The sequence below is a fragment of the Medicago sativa genome, chromosome 5, assembly GCF_051527215.1.
Source record: "Medicago sativa cultivar Bolivia chromosome 5, Bolivia_mono, whole genome shotgun sequence".
NCBI classification, from domain to species: Eukaryota; Viridiplantae; Streptophyta; class Magnoliopsida; order Fabales; family Fabaceae; genus Medicago; species Medicago sativa.
Window position 1 is genome coordinate 17,451,829 of NC_140753.1, and position 18,062 is coordinate 17,469,890.

General features: G+C 33.8%; 2 protein-coding genes across 11 annotated transcripts; both read right to left on the bottom strand.

Annotated features, from left to right (window-relative positions):
- Window positions 1-5,252: 5,252 nt before the first annotated feature.
- LOC146920642 (2,3-bisphosphoglycerate-dependent phosphoglycerate mutase 2-like) lies at window positions 5,253-10,272 on the bottom strand. 10 transcript variants are annotated; one of them, XR_015011846.1, is made up of 9 exons: window positions 9,945-10,272; window positions 9,705-9,800; window positions 8,084-8,307; window positions 7,584-7,823; window positions 7,183-7,276; window positions 6,600-6,680; window positions 5,833-6,029; window positions 5,691-5,763; window positions 5,253-5,470 (listed from the first exon to the last, which is right to left on the bottom strand). XR_015011846.1 is itself a non-coding variant. In XM_085714091.1 (4 exons), exons 2-4 carry the CDS (start codon window positions 9,796-9,798, stop codon window positions 7,701-7,703), a joined length of 441 nt encoding a protein of 146 aa, XP_085570217.1. In that variant the 5' UTR covers window positions 9,799-9,800; window positions 9,945-10,272; the 3' UTR covers window positions 7,453-7,700. The 10 variants fall into 10 exon arrangements, 1 of the variants encoding a protein (XP_085570217.1); XR_015011847.1 differs by having other exon boundaries at window positions 7,183-7,469; XR_015011852.1 differs by having other exon boundaries at window positions 8,534-9,800.
- A 5,762-nt stretch (window positions 10,273-16,034) lies between these two features.
- On the bottom strand, window positions 16,035-16,856 carry LOC146920643 (uncharacterized). The gene is made up of 2 exons (XM_085711179.1): window positions 16,236-16,856; window positions 16,035-16,151 (listed from the first exon to the last, which is right to left on the bottom strand). Exons 1-2 carry the CDS (start codon window positions 16,854-16,856, stop codon window positions 16,035-16,037), a joined length of 738 nt encoding a protein of 245 aa, XP_085567305.1.
- Between the last annotated feature and the right edge of the window lie 1,206 nt (window positions 16,857-18,062).

An 18,062-nucleotide genomic window follows, 5' to 3' on the forward strand; every position in this document is an offset into this window, starting at 1 on the left:
CCCTTGGAGAACCTTTTGTACCCAACCTTGGAAGGTATACAAAAGACACGACACCTTAACTTAGTGAAATGCGGCTCCCTTGCGGCTTAACCATTCCCCTTGGGGAACCCCTTGAATCCAATTTGGATAACAAGAGACATGACACTCTTTCTTTCTTAAAAGTCTTAGTCTTATGCATGAAAATTAACTTAAACATGCTAACTCTTTACCTCGGATCCCTAGACGATCCCACTAGAGGTAACTTTATGCTTGCTCAACTTACTTTGTGAATGGATATAAAATCAATTCACGTCTTGCCATACTCGTATGGCACTCTAATTTCTATACGAAGAGAATACTCTATATCACTTCGCATCTAATCAAGCATACTACTCATGCCTAGCATTCTATTCTTTACTAACTATTCTAGTTCTTGACAAGCTATGTCAAGGCTCTACTTTCATCCCATGCCTAGTTCTTTGCTACCCGAGTAATTCGGCTAATCTCTCTTGAATCACTCTTTCCATTCATGTTAAGATTGCCATGATTTTCTTCCAAGAATCGCTTGATGTTATGTGCATTGCCTAGATGATGTTTTGGGGTTAAAAAGTTATAAAACGTCGAAAGAAAGACTCCGGAATGCCCCACGGACCCCAGGATGGACCAACAGGCCAAAAGCTTGTTGGCCAAACCAGAGGGCTGCGCTAATAGCGCCCCTAGAGCGTGGGTCATCTGAAGAATTTCGCTATTAGCGTAGATTTCGCTAATAGCGTAGTTCTTCGGGTCTGTGGTACCAAATTTCCAATTTTTGACCCAAAACTCAATCTAATGGTTCCTGCAATGCATCAGAACATCCAGCAACATATATATACTTTATAAAACAACTTTCATAGCAATATTAACATGTACAAAGCAAGATCAAGGCTAGGGTACTAAAACTCATATTTCTCTAATCTTAACAAAAATCATGTTTTGCTTGCAATTAAACACAAAATCCCAAAGGTGGGTTCTATCTAAGAACTCACCTAATGATTAGCACTTGATCTTCAAGCTTCAAGCATCAACCCTAACTTCCTCTTCATTCTTGATCTTTAGCCCTTTCCTCCAAACCATGCTTTAATCTCTTCCTCCACTTGTTTCTTGCTTGATAAGCTGCCTTAATCCTTGCTTGATCATGATTTGGAAGAAGATTGGATGTCTTAGAGAGGAGAGGGAGGCGAAATTCTAGAGAGAAGGAGGAGAGAAAGGTTTTCCCAAAAACCTAGAGAGAGAAAGTGTGGGTAGAAATGAAGGAAAATGGCCCTTGTGACCTTATATAGTCGCTCGCGATGTTTTACCACTTTGCCCTTCGCCTTAGTCGTGTTTATCTGACACTGACACTTAAGCCCATGCTTGACTGATATTACTCATTAATATCTTTCGTTGTACTTAACATTCTTCACCAAAATCTCTTTCCATGAATCTTAGTCCTCTGATACATTTAACATATGAAATTTCCCATTAGCTGACGAGCGGGATGTTACATAGCCCATACCTAGGGTCTATGTTTCGCAACAACATCAAAGGTGCAACTTTTTTTACCTTTAAAATATGTGGGGGGTACTTCCATGAGCAATTGAGTTTAAGAATTCATGTTGATATAAGTTATGAGTATCCCCTTCAACCTCGTCATATGACAACAAATTATGTTCTTCTCCTGGAAACTAATTGATAATTAAAGTCCAATCTTTAACATTATTTTTGCTCAAGTTTGTTACTAATATTTTTTTTAGAGGATTTAAAGTCCAATCTTTAACATTATATTTTGCTCACGTTTGTTACTAATCTTTTTTCAGAGGATTTAAAGTCCAATCTTTAACATTATTTTTTGCTCACGTTTGTTACTAATCTTTTTTTAGAGTATTTAAAGTTCAATCTTTAACATTATTTTTTGTTCACGTTTGTTGCTAATCTTTTTTTTTAGAGGATTTATAGTCTAATCTTTAACAATATTTTTTGCTCACGTTTGTTACTAATATTTTTTTAGAGGCTTTAAAGTTTAATCTTTAACAATATTTTTTGCTCACGTTTGTTACTAATATTTTTTTAGAGGATTTATAGTCCAATCTTTAACATTATTTTTAACTCACGTTTGTTACTAATATTTTGTTTTTTAGAGGATTTAAAGTCCAATCTTTACCATTATTTTTTTGCTCACGTTTGTTATAATTGATCAAAGACTAAGGAAGAGTAACTTATATTAATAAAATAATAAAATAATAAGGGAATACTGTTTTCTGTGGAAGGGATATGAAAATACTTGACAATATTTGTCGATTGTATTGAGGGGAACAACACAGATGCACAACATAAAAGCGGTGGATAAAAAAGTAACATGAATTTTTGTTTTGTGCTAGTTTTTCGTGAGTTTAAACTTTGGTTAACGGAGGTAAAAGAGGGTTAACAAGGACGAATAGTGACATGGATTACTAATCCACGTGTTATTTTAGAGTTGGCTATTTGTATTTAAAAGGATTACTAATTCACGCGTTATTCTATAATTGACTATTTGTATTTAAAATTAAGGGTATTTTTGGAATGAAAAGTCCAACCCAAAAGTGTGCTGGAGTAGTTTTCTTTATACTCCTATATACAGTAGAAACTCTTTAATTTAATACTCGGTAAATTAATAAACTCTCTAAAATAATAAATTTGTCCGGTCCCGACTTGGGCCAATGTAAAAAATTGAAAAACTCGATAAAATAATAAGATAATAATTTTTCGGGAGATCCCTTTATAATTTTCGGTCCCAAGAAAATCATAAATTAATAATTCATAGAAACTGAAAAAAAATATATGAAAAATACATTGAACACATTTGTTCCTCTTGTTTACATTTACTATACTTCAAAAGTCATTATTGATTTCCAATGCATATGAACACAGTAGTTACTAATTTACGTTGAGTCTCAAGGTTCGCTGCAACGTAATTCTTTTTTTTTTTGGTAAGTACAGTATAATTACTTAAAAACTCTTTAAATTAATAATTATTAATTTATCGATAAATTAATAACTCTCTAAATTAATAAATTTCTCTGGTCCTGACATTATTAATTTATAGAGTTTTAACTGTAGTATAGATTAGGTTTAATAGCAATTTTGGTCATCCTATTTATTAGAAAATAGGGAAACCAAAACTGCAATTAAACATTATTATTATCATCATCATCATCACTACTGCTATTATTATTGTTATTATTATTTGTATGAGTTTTATGAACTTAAACCTGAGAAAATTTGAACATCATAATCGAGCCAAATGCTACTAATAAGCTTCCGTAAAAGAAAAATCGAGTCAGCTTTATTGGGTTAACAACCAATGTACTACCGTATGGATGGTTAATGACAGATTAAATTTTTTGTAGGAAACTGAAAACACGACCATTAAAATAATCCTGACAAAACTGTTCAAGTCCGAGGTTATCTATCAAATAACAAAATCCAAACAAAGATGGTGAAATTAAAATTAAATAATTCCACACGATTGTTTAATGTTTTTTAAGCGAACCTGTTTAAAATAGGGAAATGCTACATCAAGCGAAAGAATTTTCCCGAATCCTTCACAATGGTTACCAAGCGGTGTCACATTGGTCAATCAATACCACTGCGCCCATGTATTCCATCAATTCCGCGCATAAATTAATAAAGCAGTTTTGTATATACCTTTTTATTAATTGATTAAGATATCAATTATTTTCTTGCTATGTTTCTCACAACAAAACTATTCAAACTTCAAATTGTTCAAAGATGGTACGAGGTTTTATCAACAAAAAAAAATGGTCCGAGGTTATCATTGAAATCAAAAGAATTATCTTTTACTAAACACTAAATCTAATAGATCAAATATCCCTCAAAAAAAAAAAAATCTAATAGTTCAAATATATCAGTTTATCTAACTAATCTCCAAAGAATATTATAAATTTTTAAATATATTTTGATAACACAAAATATGGTCAGTCATTCACATGACAATTCACAAATTTCATAAAAAAATAAATAAAATATTATTTCACATATACTCCCTCCGTCCCTATATCTAAGCACCCATTTGATTTTATTTTTGTCCCTAAATGTAAACCCCTTTTCAAATTACTAGATGCATTTATTATTTTTTCCTAAACATACCCCTAATTAATACTACCATCTTGTCTTGAAATATGAAAAGTCAAATTTAATACGCATACAAACAAAAGGCAAATTTCGTAATATTAATACACAAAACAGACACATTAATTACACTGACAACTTTTCTTAAAAAATGTGAAAAAGACAATGGGTGGCTACATTAAGGGACGGAGGGAGTAGTAAACTTCGAAGTCTCCAAGAGTTTGGTCTAGTTTACATAGACATCGATGTGGAAGGTTTAATTCAAATTCCACTAACATCTTTAAAAGGAGTGTAAATGTAAATTCATTTGCAAATGTTCGTTGTACCATAAAATTTTCTCTCATTTAGATTAAATCATTGCAATGTCTTCTTTACTTTGGACTAGAATATCATATCTTCACCCTAATACTTTTTTTTAATAAGGCAAGAGCAAATGACATCAAAAAGAGTGGCTCCCAACTAAGTTGGTACCCAACTCTAATCTATTGTCAAATGCTCATATATAGTATTAAGAAAAGGGAAAAATACATAAAAAAAAACTGGGGAGACATAAACCAAACCCAATAAATCCACACAAAAGTGTAGGTCGACCCCAAACAGGAAAAACACAACATAAGTGGATCATCCTCTAATTAATCCTAAAACTAATCAAAGGTCTTCTATGCGGTGATAGGGCCATCTGTCAACACGAAAGCGAGTCCATGTACCATCAACTCCCTGCAGCAAATGGAAGCAACACTACAAGAAAAAATGCATTTTGCAACCTTTAAAATGGCAGATTGCGACTGTTAGAAGGGTCGCAGATGTACAATTGCGACCCTTCCCCAACAGTCACGGATGTTGGGGTCGCAAGTGTCTTTTGCGACCCTTCATAGAACAGCCGCACCAACTGCCGCAAAAGGCACTGCGACAGTTGGTAAGGGCCGCAAATGAGGAGATTCAAATGGATTTCAAGGGACTTGCAACAGTTGGGGAAGGGTCGCAGATGCATAAAATTTATTTATAAAAAAAACATTGCGACAGTTTGCAAGGGTCGCAGATGTTGAGTTAATTTAAAAAAAAAATAGTTTTTTCCTGAATTTTTAATAAAACTATTTACTAATAAAAAATATATAAAACTAAAATAATTCATAATAAAAAATATGAACAAATTCATAAACTAAAATATGAATTTTACATTCATATAAAATACAAACAAGTGATACAATAAGGTTTCTTAAGTTCCTAACATGAAAATTTAATCAATTATGTAGATGATATTTGGCGAGGAAGTTGTTTTGATCAACTAGAGATGAATAGACTCCAAAGAATGCTATGCTCTGTTTGGTGATTCTAAGTCTTCCGCCTAAAAATAAGTCAAAGATTATATAAGACACATCAATTAACAAAAATAAGCAATAATGTCACGCAAGTCATGATTCTAACTTATCGCGCAATTAAACTTATAATTACTTTCTGATATATTTGTCAAAAATAACCACTATGGAATAACCATTAGCTATTTATTACAGAGAAGCTTACAAGACCAATTAATTGCATTCAATGTGAAACAAATAAATCATTACCCTTTCATTCAAAACACCAGTCTTGAGTTCAAGTAAAACTCCAGGTACTCCAGTATGGATGCTAGACCAGCATCTGAACCCTCCAAATTTAGTGAAGGAACTCAATAATTAAAAAAATTAGTGAAAGAAATATTGCACTTACATTTAAAAGAGGGTGACTACAAGGTCTAGTTTTTGAACAAGAAAGCTCCACAAGATCTATTTGCAAAATATCTCAGTCCAAGAAAGCTCCACAAAGTGATTCATAATTCATGTTCACCACTCTCGGGTACCTCAGCATGTATTGTTGTGTGACCAAAGGGAAGCAATCAAAACAAGGCAATAGGATACCCGCCAAGTCTGATAGAGACAACACGCCTCTACAACAGAGAGCTCAAAAACAAGCCTCAACCGAACCAAAGGCCGCAAACAACAAGAAAACAGACCGCACAAATATACAGCAGTAAATTCAATAGAGAAAACAAGAAAATATTTTTCACAAAATACTCATTTCTAAAAAATCAAAAGTATAGGAAAATGAACATAAAAACATCATCAACTTCAATTATAAACATCATCAACTTCAATTATAAACATTAGCAGAAACATGTTTTGTGTATTGGATACTTGGTTTGGACTACTTGAGCTACTTGATACACATATATAATCTTTCTTCTAATCATGAATCGCAGAGTAACTTTCTATATGTCAACACCAACCACTAAAATGTTATCATATCAACAACTAAGTTAGTATGAAATCTAAACTAAATTATTATGATAAGATTACCACACTAGAACACAACAATCATAAGAAAAATCCAGAATTTCCATTGCAACATTCCATTGGCAGTTAGACACATAAACTCCATCAAAATACCTTACGAAAAAAATAAATAACATGGATTAAAATTTAGAACTAGTATCTCACCTTTTCAGAGACAAGTTTACTTGATGACAAGGAGTGCTATTAAATCAACCAAAGATAGCAAACTTCAATTAGGTAAAGATGCTGCAGAAAACAAAGACAGGGTGTTAATTGCTATTATTTAAGGTTTCTAAATAAAAAAACAGTACTGAGTTCATTAAAAATATCATCATAGTAACATAAAATGAACTATAAATATAAATAAAATATGATAATACACCTCAAATTTCATAATAGCAAAGGGGAAATTTTATACTAAATGAACAAAAAACATCAAACATTCCTAGAAATAAATGATCCTCTTGTTCATCATTCCAAGCTACCTGCACATAATCCAATCTTTCTACAATCACATAATCCTTTTGTTTACTATTTTCTTTAATTTCATCTTTAAACCTTTTCACCTCCACCTTTACTATTACAACTTATAGGCAGAACAGTCACAATCATAATTCTCATATAACAAAAACCATGGTTTGTAGAAATCATAAAAATCAATTTGATTTGATGCAAAATGATAAGACAAAGAAATCAAAAAGATAAAACGAGGCAATCTATAAGACGAGGAAAGCTAGTTATCTAGTACCTTAATGTTGACACCTATTTACTTGTAAACTATGATCCAATCTCTTGCAGTTAATCTTCACCAAATGACTTCATTCAAAAGAATCTCAAAATGGCTGCATCAGGACATAAGTAGATGATATATTTAAATTAAGAATTAAAAGCCATATTAGATGAGAATAGTGAGAAAAGAATTAAAAGAGAAGCCGTTAGTATATGGTGATTGTGACAGAATGAGAAAACTGAGAAAGCAGAAAAGCTCAAAACTCCTTCAGAAGAGCATGACCAAATAGAACCACAAATTTGACTCTGCATACCAATATTTAATATTATAAATGTATGTACATTTAACAAAAACAGGATATTTATAGATTTCTGTTTAACTAGGGAACCAATAAATAACCAAAATCCTTATGTCATTACCTGCCTCTTGAGAAGAAAGCTATCTATTTGGTCATCACAATCTTCTTGACCAATGACATTATTCACAGCTTCTATTACTGGAATGCTCTAAATGTATATATGCATAACATAACAATATTACATTCTTTCATTTAGTTGCCAAGCTGCTATTACTGGAATGGACTGCTTTTTTGTATCTTCACTAAAAACTTGACTCCATGCCTTTGCTTGTTCACTCTCGTTGTGCATAACAATAGGCACCTGCAGGCAAGTTAATGGTTAATTTTAGAAATTAGCATTTCAATACATTGCAGCAATAACAATTATAACAAAGACTAATTTTCTGGATTATTGTGCAAGTATTACTAGATTTAAATTCTTGTCATTTCAATTGAGTACTAGTCATTCTAAGTGTACCATACTTACTAATATTCTCTAAGCTTTGTAGAGAAAAAAATGATAGATACATATTGTGTTGGTCACTCTTTTGACAGCTAAAGATAATTATTCATTCTCGCTACCTTCTTACGGCGGTGCTGGGTCATGGCAAGCATGGCTGTCATTTGAGCACGAATCAAAGCAGATGTAAATATGAGATCAACTGGAATGCTACTAATTCTTTTTCCAGCTTCAATTGCCTCATCTATACCCTTCTTGCTAAGTGATACATCAACACAACCTGTGAACAAATTCTTCTCATTCCACAACGACTCACCGTGTCGAATAAGGATCAAAGCTGCCTCATCTGAGTTGGAACAGAAAAGAACAGTAGTTAAATAACATCCAATTATATGACAATTTCAACTTTTTGAATGTCTAATAACCTAAAACTTGGAGCTGTGACTGATATTCAGAGTAGCATATCTAGCAGTGAAAATTCGTTATCTGGCATATCGATATCAAAAATTCTAAAGAGTAATTTCCTTATTCTTTCTATACCAATAAAAAAGATTCAAATGAATAAATTTTACCTTGAGAGAGTTGAATAGGAGAATTGAAGTGCTAACGACGGCGAAACCCAACAGCGAAACCAATTGCACAAAACTTAGAACTAAGAATGCATAATACAAATCAAGAAATTTACCAAAAACACATAAAAAAAAAGAGCAATACTAAGATCATAAAAGATGGCCAATATTGTGATCATGGTACGTACAAGATAACAAAGAACATATCATAAAAAATGAGCTATATTAAGATCACACTAACCGTTCATTTTCACAATGCTCAAATAGTTTTTTTAAACCTCAAATGGATAACCTCAAATGGGAACAATATATAAGTCATTAGTTAGTCTAGGAAAATAAAATAGAACAAAACCAGAACTAAAGTACAAAACAATAACACACACTTTTATTTTAAAACGACCATTCCAGGGATCAACGACACAATAGCAAAACCAGAAATGGTGCATGAAGTTGTGGACATATAGCTTAAACGAATAACAGACTAATATGAAGATATATTAGACAAAGTGTTCGGGCACATAACAATATTCTAAAGATATATTAGAGTCTGAAACAAAATGTAGTAGGAATCTAGTACATGATGCATTTGTGCTACATAGATCCTAACAAACTGAATTGCAAGCAAAACAGAGACTCAAATCAAAATCTGAAGAAAAAAAATCATAGGAGTAAAAGATTTAATCCATTTTCATCAAACAATCCAAGAGATTCAATAGGTAATAGGCATTGAACTTCAAAAAAAATCCAGTAACATAATTCGCTGCACTAGGAAGATAACCGCAACCCAATTCGCGGGTACCAAATTAAAGTGCTTTGGCATCTTAGTAAGAACATAAACTAAAGAGTTGAAAAAAAAGTGAAATAGCAAAAAATTAACCAAAATCAGAAAGTGGAGAAATTACACAAACAAAGGAAAAACAATGTATTCAAAGTACGGTCACCATTACTCAAATTCAGTGCCATTTTACCATATACCAATAAAGACCAACATTGCAACAACAAACATCTAATTACAAAAAAATTAAAAACTCAAAAAACCCCTAAAATATAACAAGTAAAGAGTAAACTAAAAATGAAAATTTTTGAAAACAATAAGCTTCATTTCTTGAAACTAATAAATCAAATACCATTTTTTTAAAAATAAACGGCGAAAAGTGTAAGATGGAAGTCGTACACATGCATGCAGCAACCACATCAACCTCCCTTTTTCGATTGAGTTGAAGAAGTGTGAATGACGACGAATCCGATAGCAAAATCCAATTGCACATAACTGAGAACGCAGAATACAAATCAAGAAATTATCCATGATTTAAAAAAACAATAAAGGAACAAAAAAAATTCACTCAAAAGTCAAATCAACAATAAAATGTAGAAAAAAAATCTTAATTAAAACAAAAAAAAACAAGAAATTAACCTTAAAAAATGGAAGTTCATCGAAGAGGATGGTGGTGAAACGAACAGTTAACCGACGGTGGATTGAAGCAATAGCTTAAGCAGTGGTTAACCGAGGGTTGTGACAGGCGAGATTGAGGCTCTCGATTAGAGGTAGATCTAGTGACGCAGAGGACAAGAGGGGTGAAGGAGAGGACGACGTGACGCAGGTGAGGGTCGGCGGAGAGGAAGGTGGCGTAGATCTAGTGTGGAGGGACGATGATAAGCTATGGATCATTGTTTTTTTTTGTGTGATAATTGGGGATTTTGAGAGTGAGATGGAAATATTGTTTTTTTTTTTGTGGAGAATTGGGGATTTAGAAAGGGACAAGGAAATTTTGAGTGTTAGGCGCGCCTCTCTGTGGATATTTGTTAAGAGAATGAAAAATTCTGCGGCAGTTGCCCAAAAGGGTCGCAAGAACTGTTGCAATTATTAAATTGCGACAGTTATTATTGAAGGGTCGCAATTTCAGTGTCGCAAAATTGCAAATTTCTTGTAGTGCAAGCTAAACGACCTTTTCTAGTCCCACAGTCCAAATCAAACATAGAGAATGGAGAAACTAAATCGGCATATAAATCGTCTGCCAACAAATAAGCAATTCAAGATCCACAACTTCCTACAAAACAACAGCAAGTTATAATTGCCCTTTCGAGCCAAACCATCTGAAATAGAACACGACGTTGGTACACAAACCACAACACACATTGGAATGGAACAGTATCTGAGCGTTCAACTTCATATCATACATGTTCCTCCGAATCAAAAATGTGGGAGATGAAACTGTTTGTCAACATGGAAACAAGTCCACGAACCCAACACAAAAGCCCTTTCAAACATTATATTTCAGTCCAAAGATGAAGGATTCACAATCCAACAACAGTGACCAAGAACAAACTCGGACAGAACCAGAACAACCTCCACCAGTAGGGCAAGTAGCGATAGTTTGTAAACCTAGAAACTAACCATCGCGCGCGGATCGAAATTGAGAGAACAGATCATAGCCAGATTTTCAATAACTCACGTTTTGTGGTGAAACACATGCATAAACACGATTTCAGCAAACCGATAGTCACCGACACGAAGGACAATGATGAAGGTTTAAGAACAAGAACGTACCACCACCCAGGACGGCAGCGACACCAGGAGAACCATACCCTCAAAGGAGTTTGGTGATGACGCAACCCTGGAGGCGAATTACATCACCATCCCTGTGGCTACATGGTGATTGAAAAGTTTGGCAAAAGGAGGAAGATAGCAGTGGTGGAAGGGTAGGCTGAAGTGAGAGAAGAGAGCGATTAGGGTTGAAGAGAGAGAAGAGAGTCGGTATATCTTCAACACTGGCAACTCGACATATCACCCTAATTTTTTACTCCCTCCATTTCAAAATGAGTGTCGCTTTAGCCAAAAAAAATTGTTTCAAAATGAATGTCACTTTCAGTTTCCAATGCAATAATAACTTTTTCTTTTCAATTGTACCCTCCAATTAATACTCTGCACACTACTTCTAAAGTATTACTTTTTAAACTAACCAATAGTTAACAAGGATAATTTGGTAAAATAATCATTCTCTTTCTTTTAATCATTGCATTTCTTAATATGTGTGTAAACACCTAAAACGACACTCATTTTGAAACGGATGGAATATTTACCAAAAGACTAGACTCTAACCCGTACGATGTACGGGTTTTTGTAGAGTTTCTTATATAAACATCAAAGTGACTATATTATTAATTTTAGAGTTACATTCAAAGTAATAGAAACAATGAAACTAAGTGATGTTTGAGAGTGATCGACATGCAAAATCTCCAAAAAGAAAATTATAACATTAGTTTGCATCAACAAAAATGAACATGGAATAAAAGTCATAAATTAAATTATGTGAAATTAATCAAACATGAAAATAAACACAATAAAAATGAGTGTTAGTGGCTTGAAAAAAAGGCCTTTAAGATTACATCCATTTTAGAAGCAACTATATTTCAATAAAAATGTTAGTGGTCTAGTGGTAAAAGCTCTAAGGTGTTGTTATGGGTAGTTGGTTCAATTCCTTGCAAAACAATTTTTAAAAAAAATATATTTAGACCAGCCTAAAAGGGCGGTATTAGGGTTAATTAAGGTTGATTGGAGAATATCTAACATTTATCTATATATATATATATATATATATATATATATATATATATATATATATATTAAGATATTCGTTCCTTTATAAAAATGAAAAAGATTCGTTAGGATTTTTATAGAATTTTTCAAGCATGTGATAGTTTTTTTTTTTTTTAAGGAATGTGATAGTTTTTTGTTTCTTTTGTTTTTAGGGAGGGATGTGATAGTTTTATTTTCACGGGATATACCACGTAATAATTTGATTTATTTTTAATTTAGAAAAATATTGATTTACATTATGTCAACGTGTGGAAAGACGGACATTCACATAGTCGTCTTTTCGTTTTTTTTATTACGCTAACACATATATAGATTATGAACGATATTTTATATAAAAAAGTTTATATAGATTAAAATTATATGCATAAATATTTATGAATTTCAAATGTAACAAACAAAATTGTTTAAGGTATAGTTTGAATAACAAAAGTCAGCCTAAAATCCTCTATTGTTTATAAATATAGTACAAATATATCATTAATAATTGTAACAAAAAAAATATCATTAATAAGTGTACAACAATTTGTCAAAAAAAAAGTCTACAGAAACAATAGATATATACAAAAGATGACACAACATGATATGAATAAAAAGCTTATCAGCGAGGAGAAATATTAGGGATTGCTGCATTTTAGAAGGAATTTGTTAGTTTAAATTGGTGCGCTGCATTTTAGATAGAATTTGTTAGGTTAAATTGCTGCTAATCTAATGCAGAATTTTAGAGGGAAGTTATTAGGTTAAGTTGCTGCAGACCTAATAAAATTAATAAATAAGGATAAATAAGGATAAAAAAGGCATGAAATTGGTGGGCATGAAATTGGTGCGATGCATTTTTTTAGATCAAATTTGTTATGTTAAGTAATTGCAAACCTAAAAGTGTAGAAAATATTTGATTCAAAAAAAAAAAAGGAGGATGGGAATGAAATTTGTTAGGTTAAAAAATAAGGATTCGGCTGGCCAAAATTATAGCAAACTTGATAAAAAAATTCGGCTGGCATTAAGTAAGATGATCAATGACTAAAATTGAATGGCGCCTAAATGTGCAAGATCCAACGGCTCAGAAAAGTGGAGGGAAAAATGGGGGAAAATATTAGGGCAACAATAGCTTGAGGGGTTTAGCTTTAGTAAGTTAGGGTAGAAAATATTTGCTTCATAAAAAAAAAGGCATGATGATAGGAATAAAATTGGTGCGATGCATTTTTTTAGATGGAATTTGTTATGTTAAATAATTGCAAACCTAAAAGTGTAGAAAATATTAGATTAAAAAAAAAGGAAGATAGGAATGAAATTTGTTAGGTTAAAAAATAAGGATTCGGCTGGCCAAAATTATAGCAAACTTGATAGCAAAATTCGGCTGGCATTAAGTAAGATGATCAATGGCTAAAATTGAATGGCGCCTAAATGTGCAAGATCCAATGGCTCAGAAAAGTGGAGGGAAAAATGTGGGGAAAATATTAGGGCAACAATAGCTTGAGGGGTTAAGCTTTAGTAATTAAGATATTCGCTTCATAAAAAAAAGGCAAGAGGATAGGAATAAAATTGGTGCGATGCATTTTTTTAGATGGAATTTGTTATGTTAAATAATTGCAAACCTAAAAGTGTAGAAAATATTTGATTCAAAAAAAAAGGAGGATATGAATGAAATTTGTTAGGTTAAAAAATAAGGATTCGGCTGGCCAAAATTATAGCAAACTTGATAACAAAATTCGGCTGGGATTAAGTAAGATGATCAATGGCTAAAATTGAATGGCGCATAAATGTGCAAGATCCAATGGCTCAGAAAAGTGGAGGGAAAAATGGGTGGAAAATATTAGGGCAACAATAGCTTGAAGGGTTAAGCTTTAGTAATTAAGATATTTGCTTCATAAAAAAAAGGCAAGAGGATAGGAATAAAATTGGTGCGATGCATTTTTTTAGATGGAATTTGTTATGTTAAATAATTGCAAACCTAAATGTGTAGAAAATATTTGATTCAAAAAAAAAAGGATATGAATGAAATTTGTTAGGTTAAAAAATAAGGATTCGGCTGGCCAAAATTATAGCAAACTTTATAACAAAATTCGGTTGGCATTAAGTAAGATGATCAATGGCTAAAATTGAATGGCGCCTAAATGTGCAAGATCCAATGGCTCAGAAAAGTGGGGGAAAATTGGGGGGAAAATATTAGGGCAACAATAGCTTGAAGGGTTAAGCTTTGGTAATTAAGATATTTGCTTCATAAAAAAAAAGGCAAGAGGGTAGGAATAAAATTGGTGCGATGCATTTTTTAGATGGAATTTGTTATGTTAAATAATTGCAAACCTAAATGTGTAGAAAATATTTGATTAAAAAAAAAGAGGATATGAATGTAATTTGTTAGGTTAAAAAAAATAGGATTCGGCTGGCCAAAATTATAGCAAACTTGATAACAAAATTCGGCTGGCATTAAGTAAGATGATCAATGGCTAAAATTGAATGGCGCCTAAATGTGCAAGATCCAATGGCTCAGAAAAGTCGAGGGAAAAATGTGGGGAAAATATTAGGGCAACAATAGCTTGAGGGGTTAAGCTTTAGTAAGTTAGGGTAGAAAATATTTGCTTCATAAAAAAACAAAAGGCAAGAGGATAGGAATAAAATTGGTGCGATGCATTTTTTAGATGGAATTTGTTATGTTAAATAATTGCAAACCTAAAAGTGTAGAAAATATTTGATTCAAAAAAAAAAGGAGGATATGAATGAAATTTGTTAGGTTAAAAAATAAGGATTCGGCTGGCCAAAATTACAGCAAACTTGATAACAAAATTCAGCTGGCATTAAGTAAGACGATCAATGGCTAAAATTGAATGGCGCCTAAATGTGCAAGATCTAATGGCTCAGAAAAGTGGAGGGAAAAATGGGGGGAAAATATTAGGGCAACAATAGTTTGAAAGGTTAAGATTTAGTAATTAAGATATAGTCCATACATAAAACGTCTATTAGAATATACCTAGATATTATGACGATTTTTCTTCAGCACGACACGCGATCACATCATTAATATGACTATGTTATTAAAATTAAACGTATGTTTATTATAGATTAAAATAAAGTGACTTTGATAACAATAATTCAGTGATTAATCTTTAAATGTTTTTTAGAACAAAAAATGTCGAGTAAGTTAGAGTAAACTTAAGAACAAAAATATGCAGTTTGTTGTCTCTTACTTTTCATTTATGTGTAACTTTCTTTATATACTATTTATAAAAAAAAAAAAAAAAGGAAATTTGCATATATGTTTCATTTCAAAGAGCATAGCTGTGAAATTCTCACAAGATAAGCCGTAAATATTACTTTGAGCGACGAGGTTCAAATTCTTCAAAACATTCTCTAACTTAACTTTTAGGAAGGAAATAAAAAATTTATTAGTCATCATCAATTATACAAAAACTCTTTCATTGTTCAATAACAAAGAAATCCCACCGTTAAAATAAAAAAGAAAATAGGTAAAAGTTGGTTTTACCATTTTTTATAGTGACAAATGTAGTTTAATTTTTTTCTCCTTTGTGTGGATCTTAGACCTTTAACTTCTTTCTTAGATCAAATCAGTTGAACAACTTAAACCAAAAAACAATCCAAATAAAAAATAAGAAATATAAGCACTCTAAAGTTGCTAGTGTGATCTATTTAGTGGTTTTTTCAAGGTGTTGGATTCGATCCGTTAAGTTATTGTTAAGTGCTTTTATAAATGTTATAAATATGTAATGTCTACACGAATGATTCATTTAAAAATTCCTTTTAGTTTATTGTTTTTTTTTTTTGAAGAGGCTAAAATGGAATATATTACCAAAATGAAGTGTATTTCCTAGCACAAGATGTACAAAGTAAAGACAACAAAGTCAACAGTAATTACAATGAACCTGTACAAAATAAACAACAAAGAAATAACTCTTAGCCTATGCCCAGCATGGTGAACGGACTAAGCCACCAGCCATGATAATTGAAGGGAAGTGTAACGTATTTCACCTTCAACCACCTAAAGGCGAGGGACTTAATCTTATCAACCACCTGAATTATCGAGCATTCTTTATCATTAAACAGTCTATTATTTCTTTCTTTCCAAATTTCCCAAACCGTAGCAAACCAAATGACCTGTAAGATTGAGCGGCGCTTCTTTGCACTTCCGCCACTAAAGCTGAACTGATGAAAGTGAGGCAACACCTGATCAGGAACAGCCGCAGAGATGCCAAGCCATCTATAAATAAAATACCAAACTGATCCAAAAATATGACAATGTAAGAATAAGTGTTGAGATGATTCAATCGAACCACAACCTGCCACACAAAGCCTTGAATCTCGATCAATAACACCACGATGATGCAGGTTGTCTTTTGTAGGCAACCTGTCACGGAATAACCACCAAGCGAACAAAACAACCTTCAGAGGGACATCCGTATGCCAAAGATCAGAAACTGTTACCGGAGAAACTAAAGGAAGGTGAACAGTTAGAACACGATATGCACTACGAACAAAGTAAACATTAGAAGATTCCAATGTCCATAGCCATCTGTCATCCTTTTCAACCTGCAAAAATACATTTTGAAGTAATAACAACAATTCACCCAACATCTGCTCCTCCCACACAAACAACCTCCGCCGCCAACTCCACGCCCCTCCCTCATCTCCCCAACCCAACTGACTCTTGTCAAACACTGTTAACTCCTTTAACAACGACAAGCCATATAAACGACTAAACCTGACACGTAACGACATCCCACCAAGCCACACATCCGACCAAAAAAGCGTGTGTTTCCCATTACCAAGAGAGAGACTAACATTATCAATAAACCAACTCTCCTGACACAAAGTGTAACACCCACGTCGTGGCTTTCGATATCCCGCTAGGTGGATACGAAAGGTTCCCGACCTAAGGGGAACGGTTTAAGCCGCAAGGGACCCCCACGACAATAGTAGGAACCGAAACACATCGGAATGAGAGGGATCCGGAGGCCGTGTAGGTATGGGACTACATGGTTGAAGGAAGGCTTATAAGAATTGTTAGGTACTACCCATATCAACAAGATGCATCTTCTTTTCGGGAGCTCAATCCATAGGAACTCCACAGTTAAGCGTGCTTGGCTTGGAGTAGTACTAGGATGGGTGACCTACCGGGAAGTTTCCCGGTAAGCATGTGAGTGAGGACAAAGCATGCTGAAAAGACTCGTGTTGGTTTGTGGGGTTAGTCGGCAGTCCTGTAAGCAGTCTGGGATGTTACACTTGGTATCAGAGCAGACCTCTCCTAGTACGGTGTGGTTCGGGGACGAACCAGGCGGAAGCTGGTGGGCATGTAACACCCACGTCGTGGCTTTCGATATCCCGCTAGGTGGATACGAAAGGTTCCCGACCTAAGGGGAACGGTTTAAGCCGCAAGGGACCCCCACGACAATAGTAGGAACCGAAACACATCGGAATGAGAGGGATCCGGAGGCCGTGTAGGTATGGGACTACATGGTTGAAGGAAGGCTTATAAGAATTGTTAGGTACTACCCATATCAACAAGATGCATCTTCTTTTCGGGAGCTCAATCCATAGGAACTCCACAGTTAAGCGTGCTTGGCTTGGAGTAGTACTAGGATGGGTGACCTACCGGGAAGTTTCCCGGTAAGCATGTGAGTGAGGACAAAGCATGCTGAAAAGACTCCTGTTGGTTTGTGGGGTTAGTCGGCAGTCCTGTAAGCAGTCTGGGATGTTACACTTGGTATCAGAGCAGACCTCTCCCAGTACGGTGTGGTTCGGGGACGAACCAGGCGGAAGCTGGTGGGCATGTAACACCCACGTCGTGGCTTTCGATATCCCGCTAGGTGGATACGAAAGGTTCCCGACCTAAGGGGAACGGTTTAAGCCGCAAGGGACCCCCACGACAATAGTAGGAACCGAAACACGTCGGAATGAGAGGGATCCGGAGGCCGTGTAGGTATG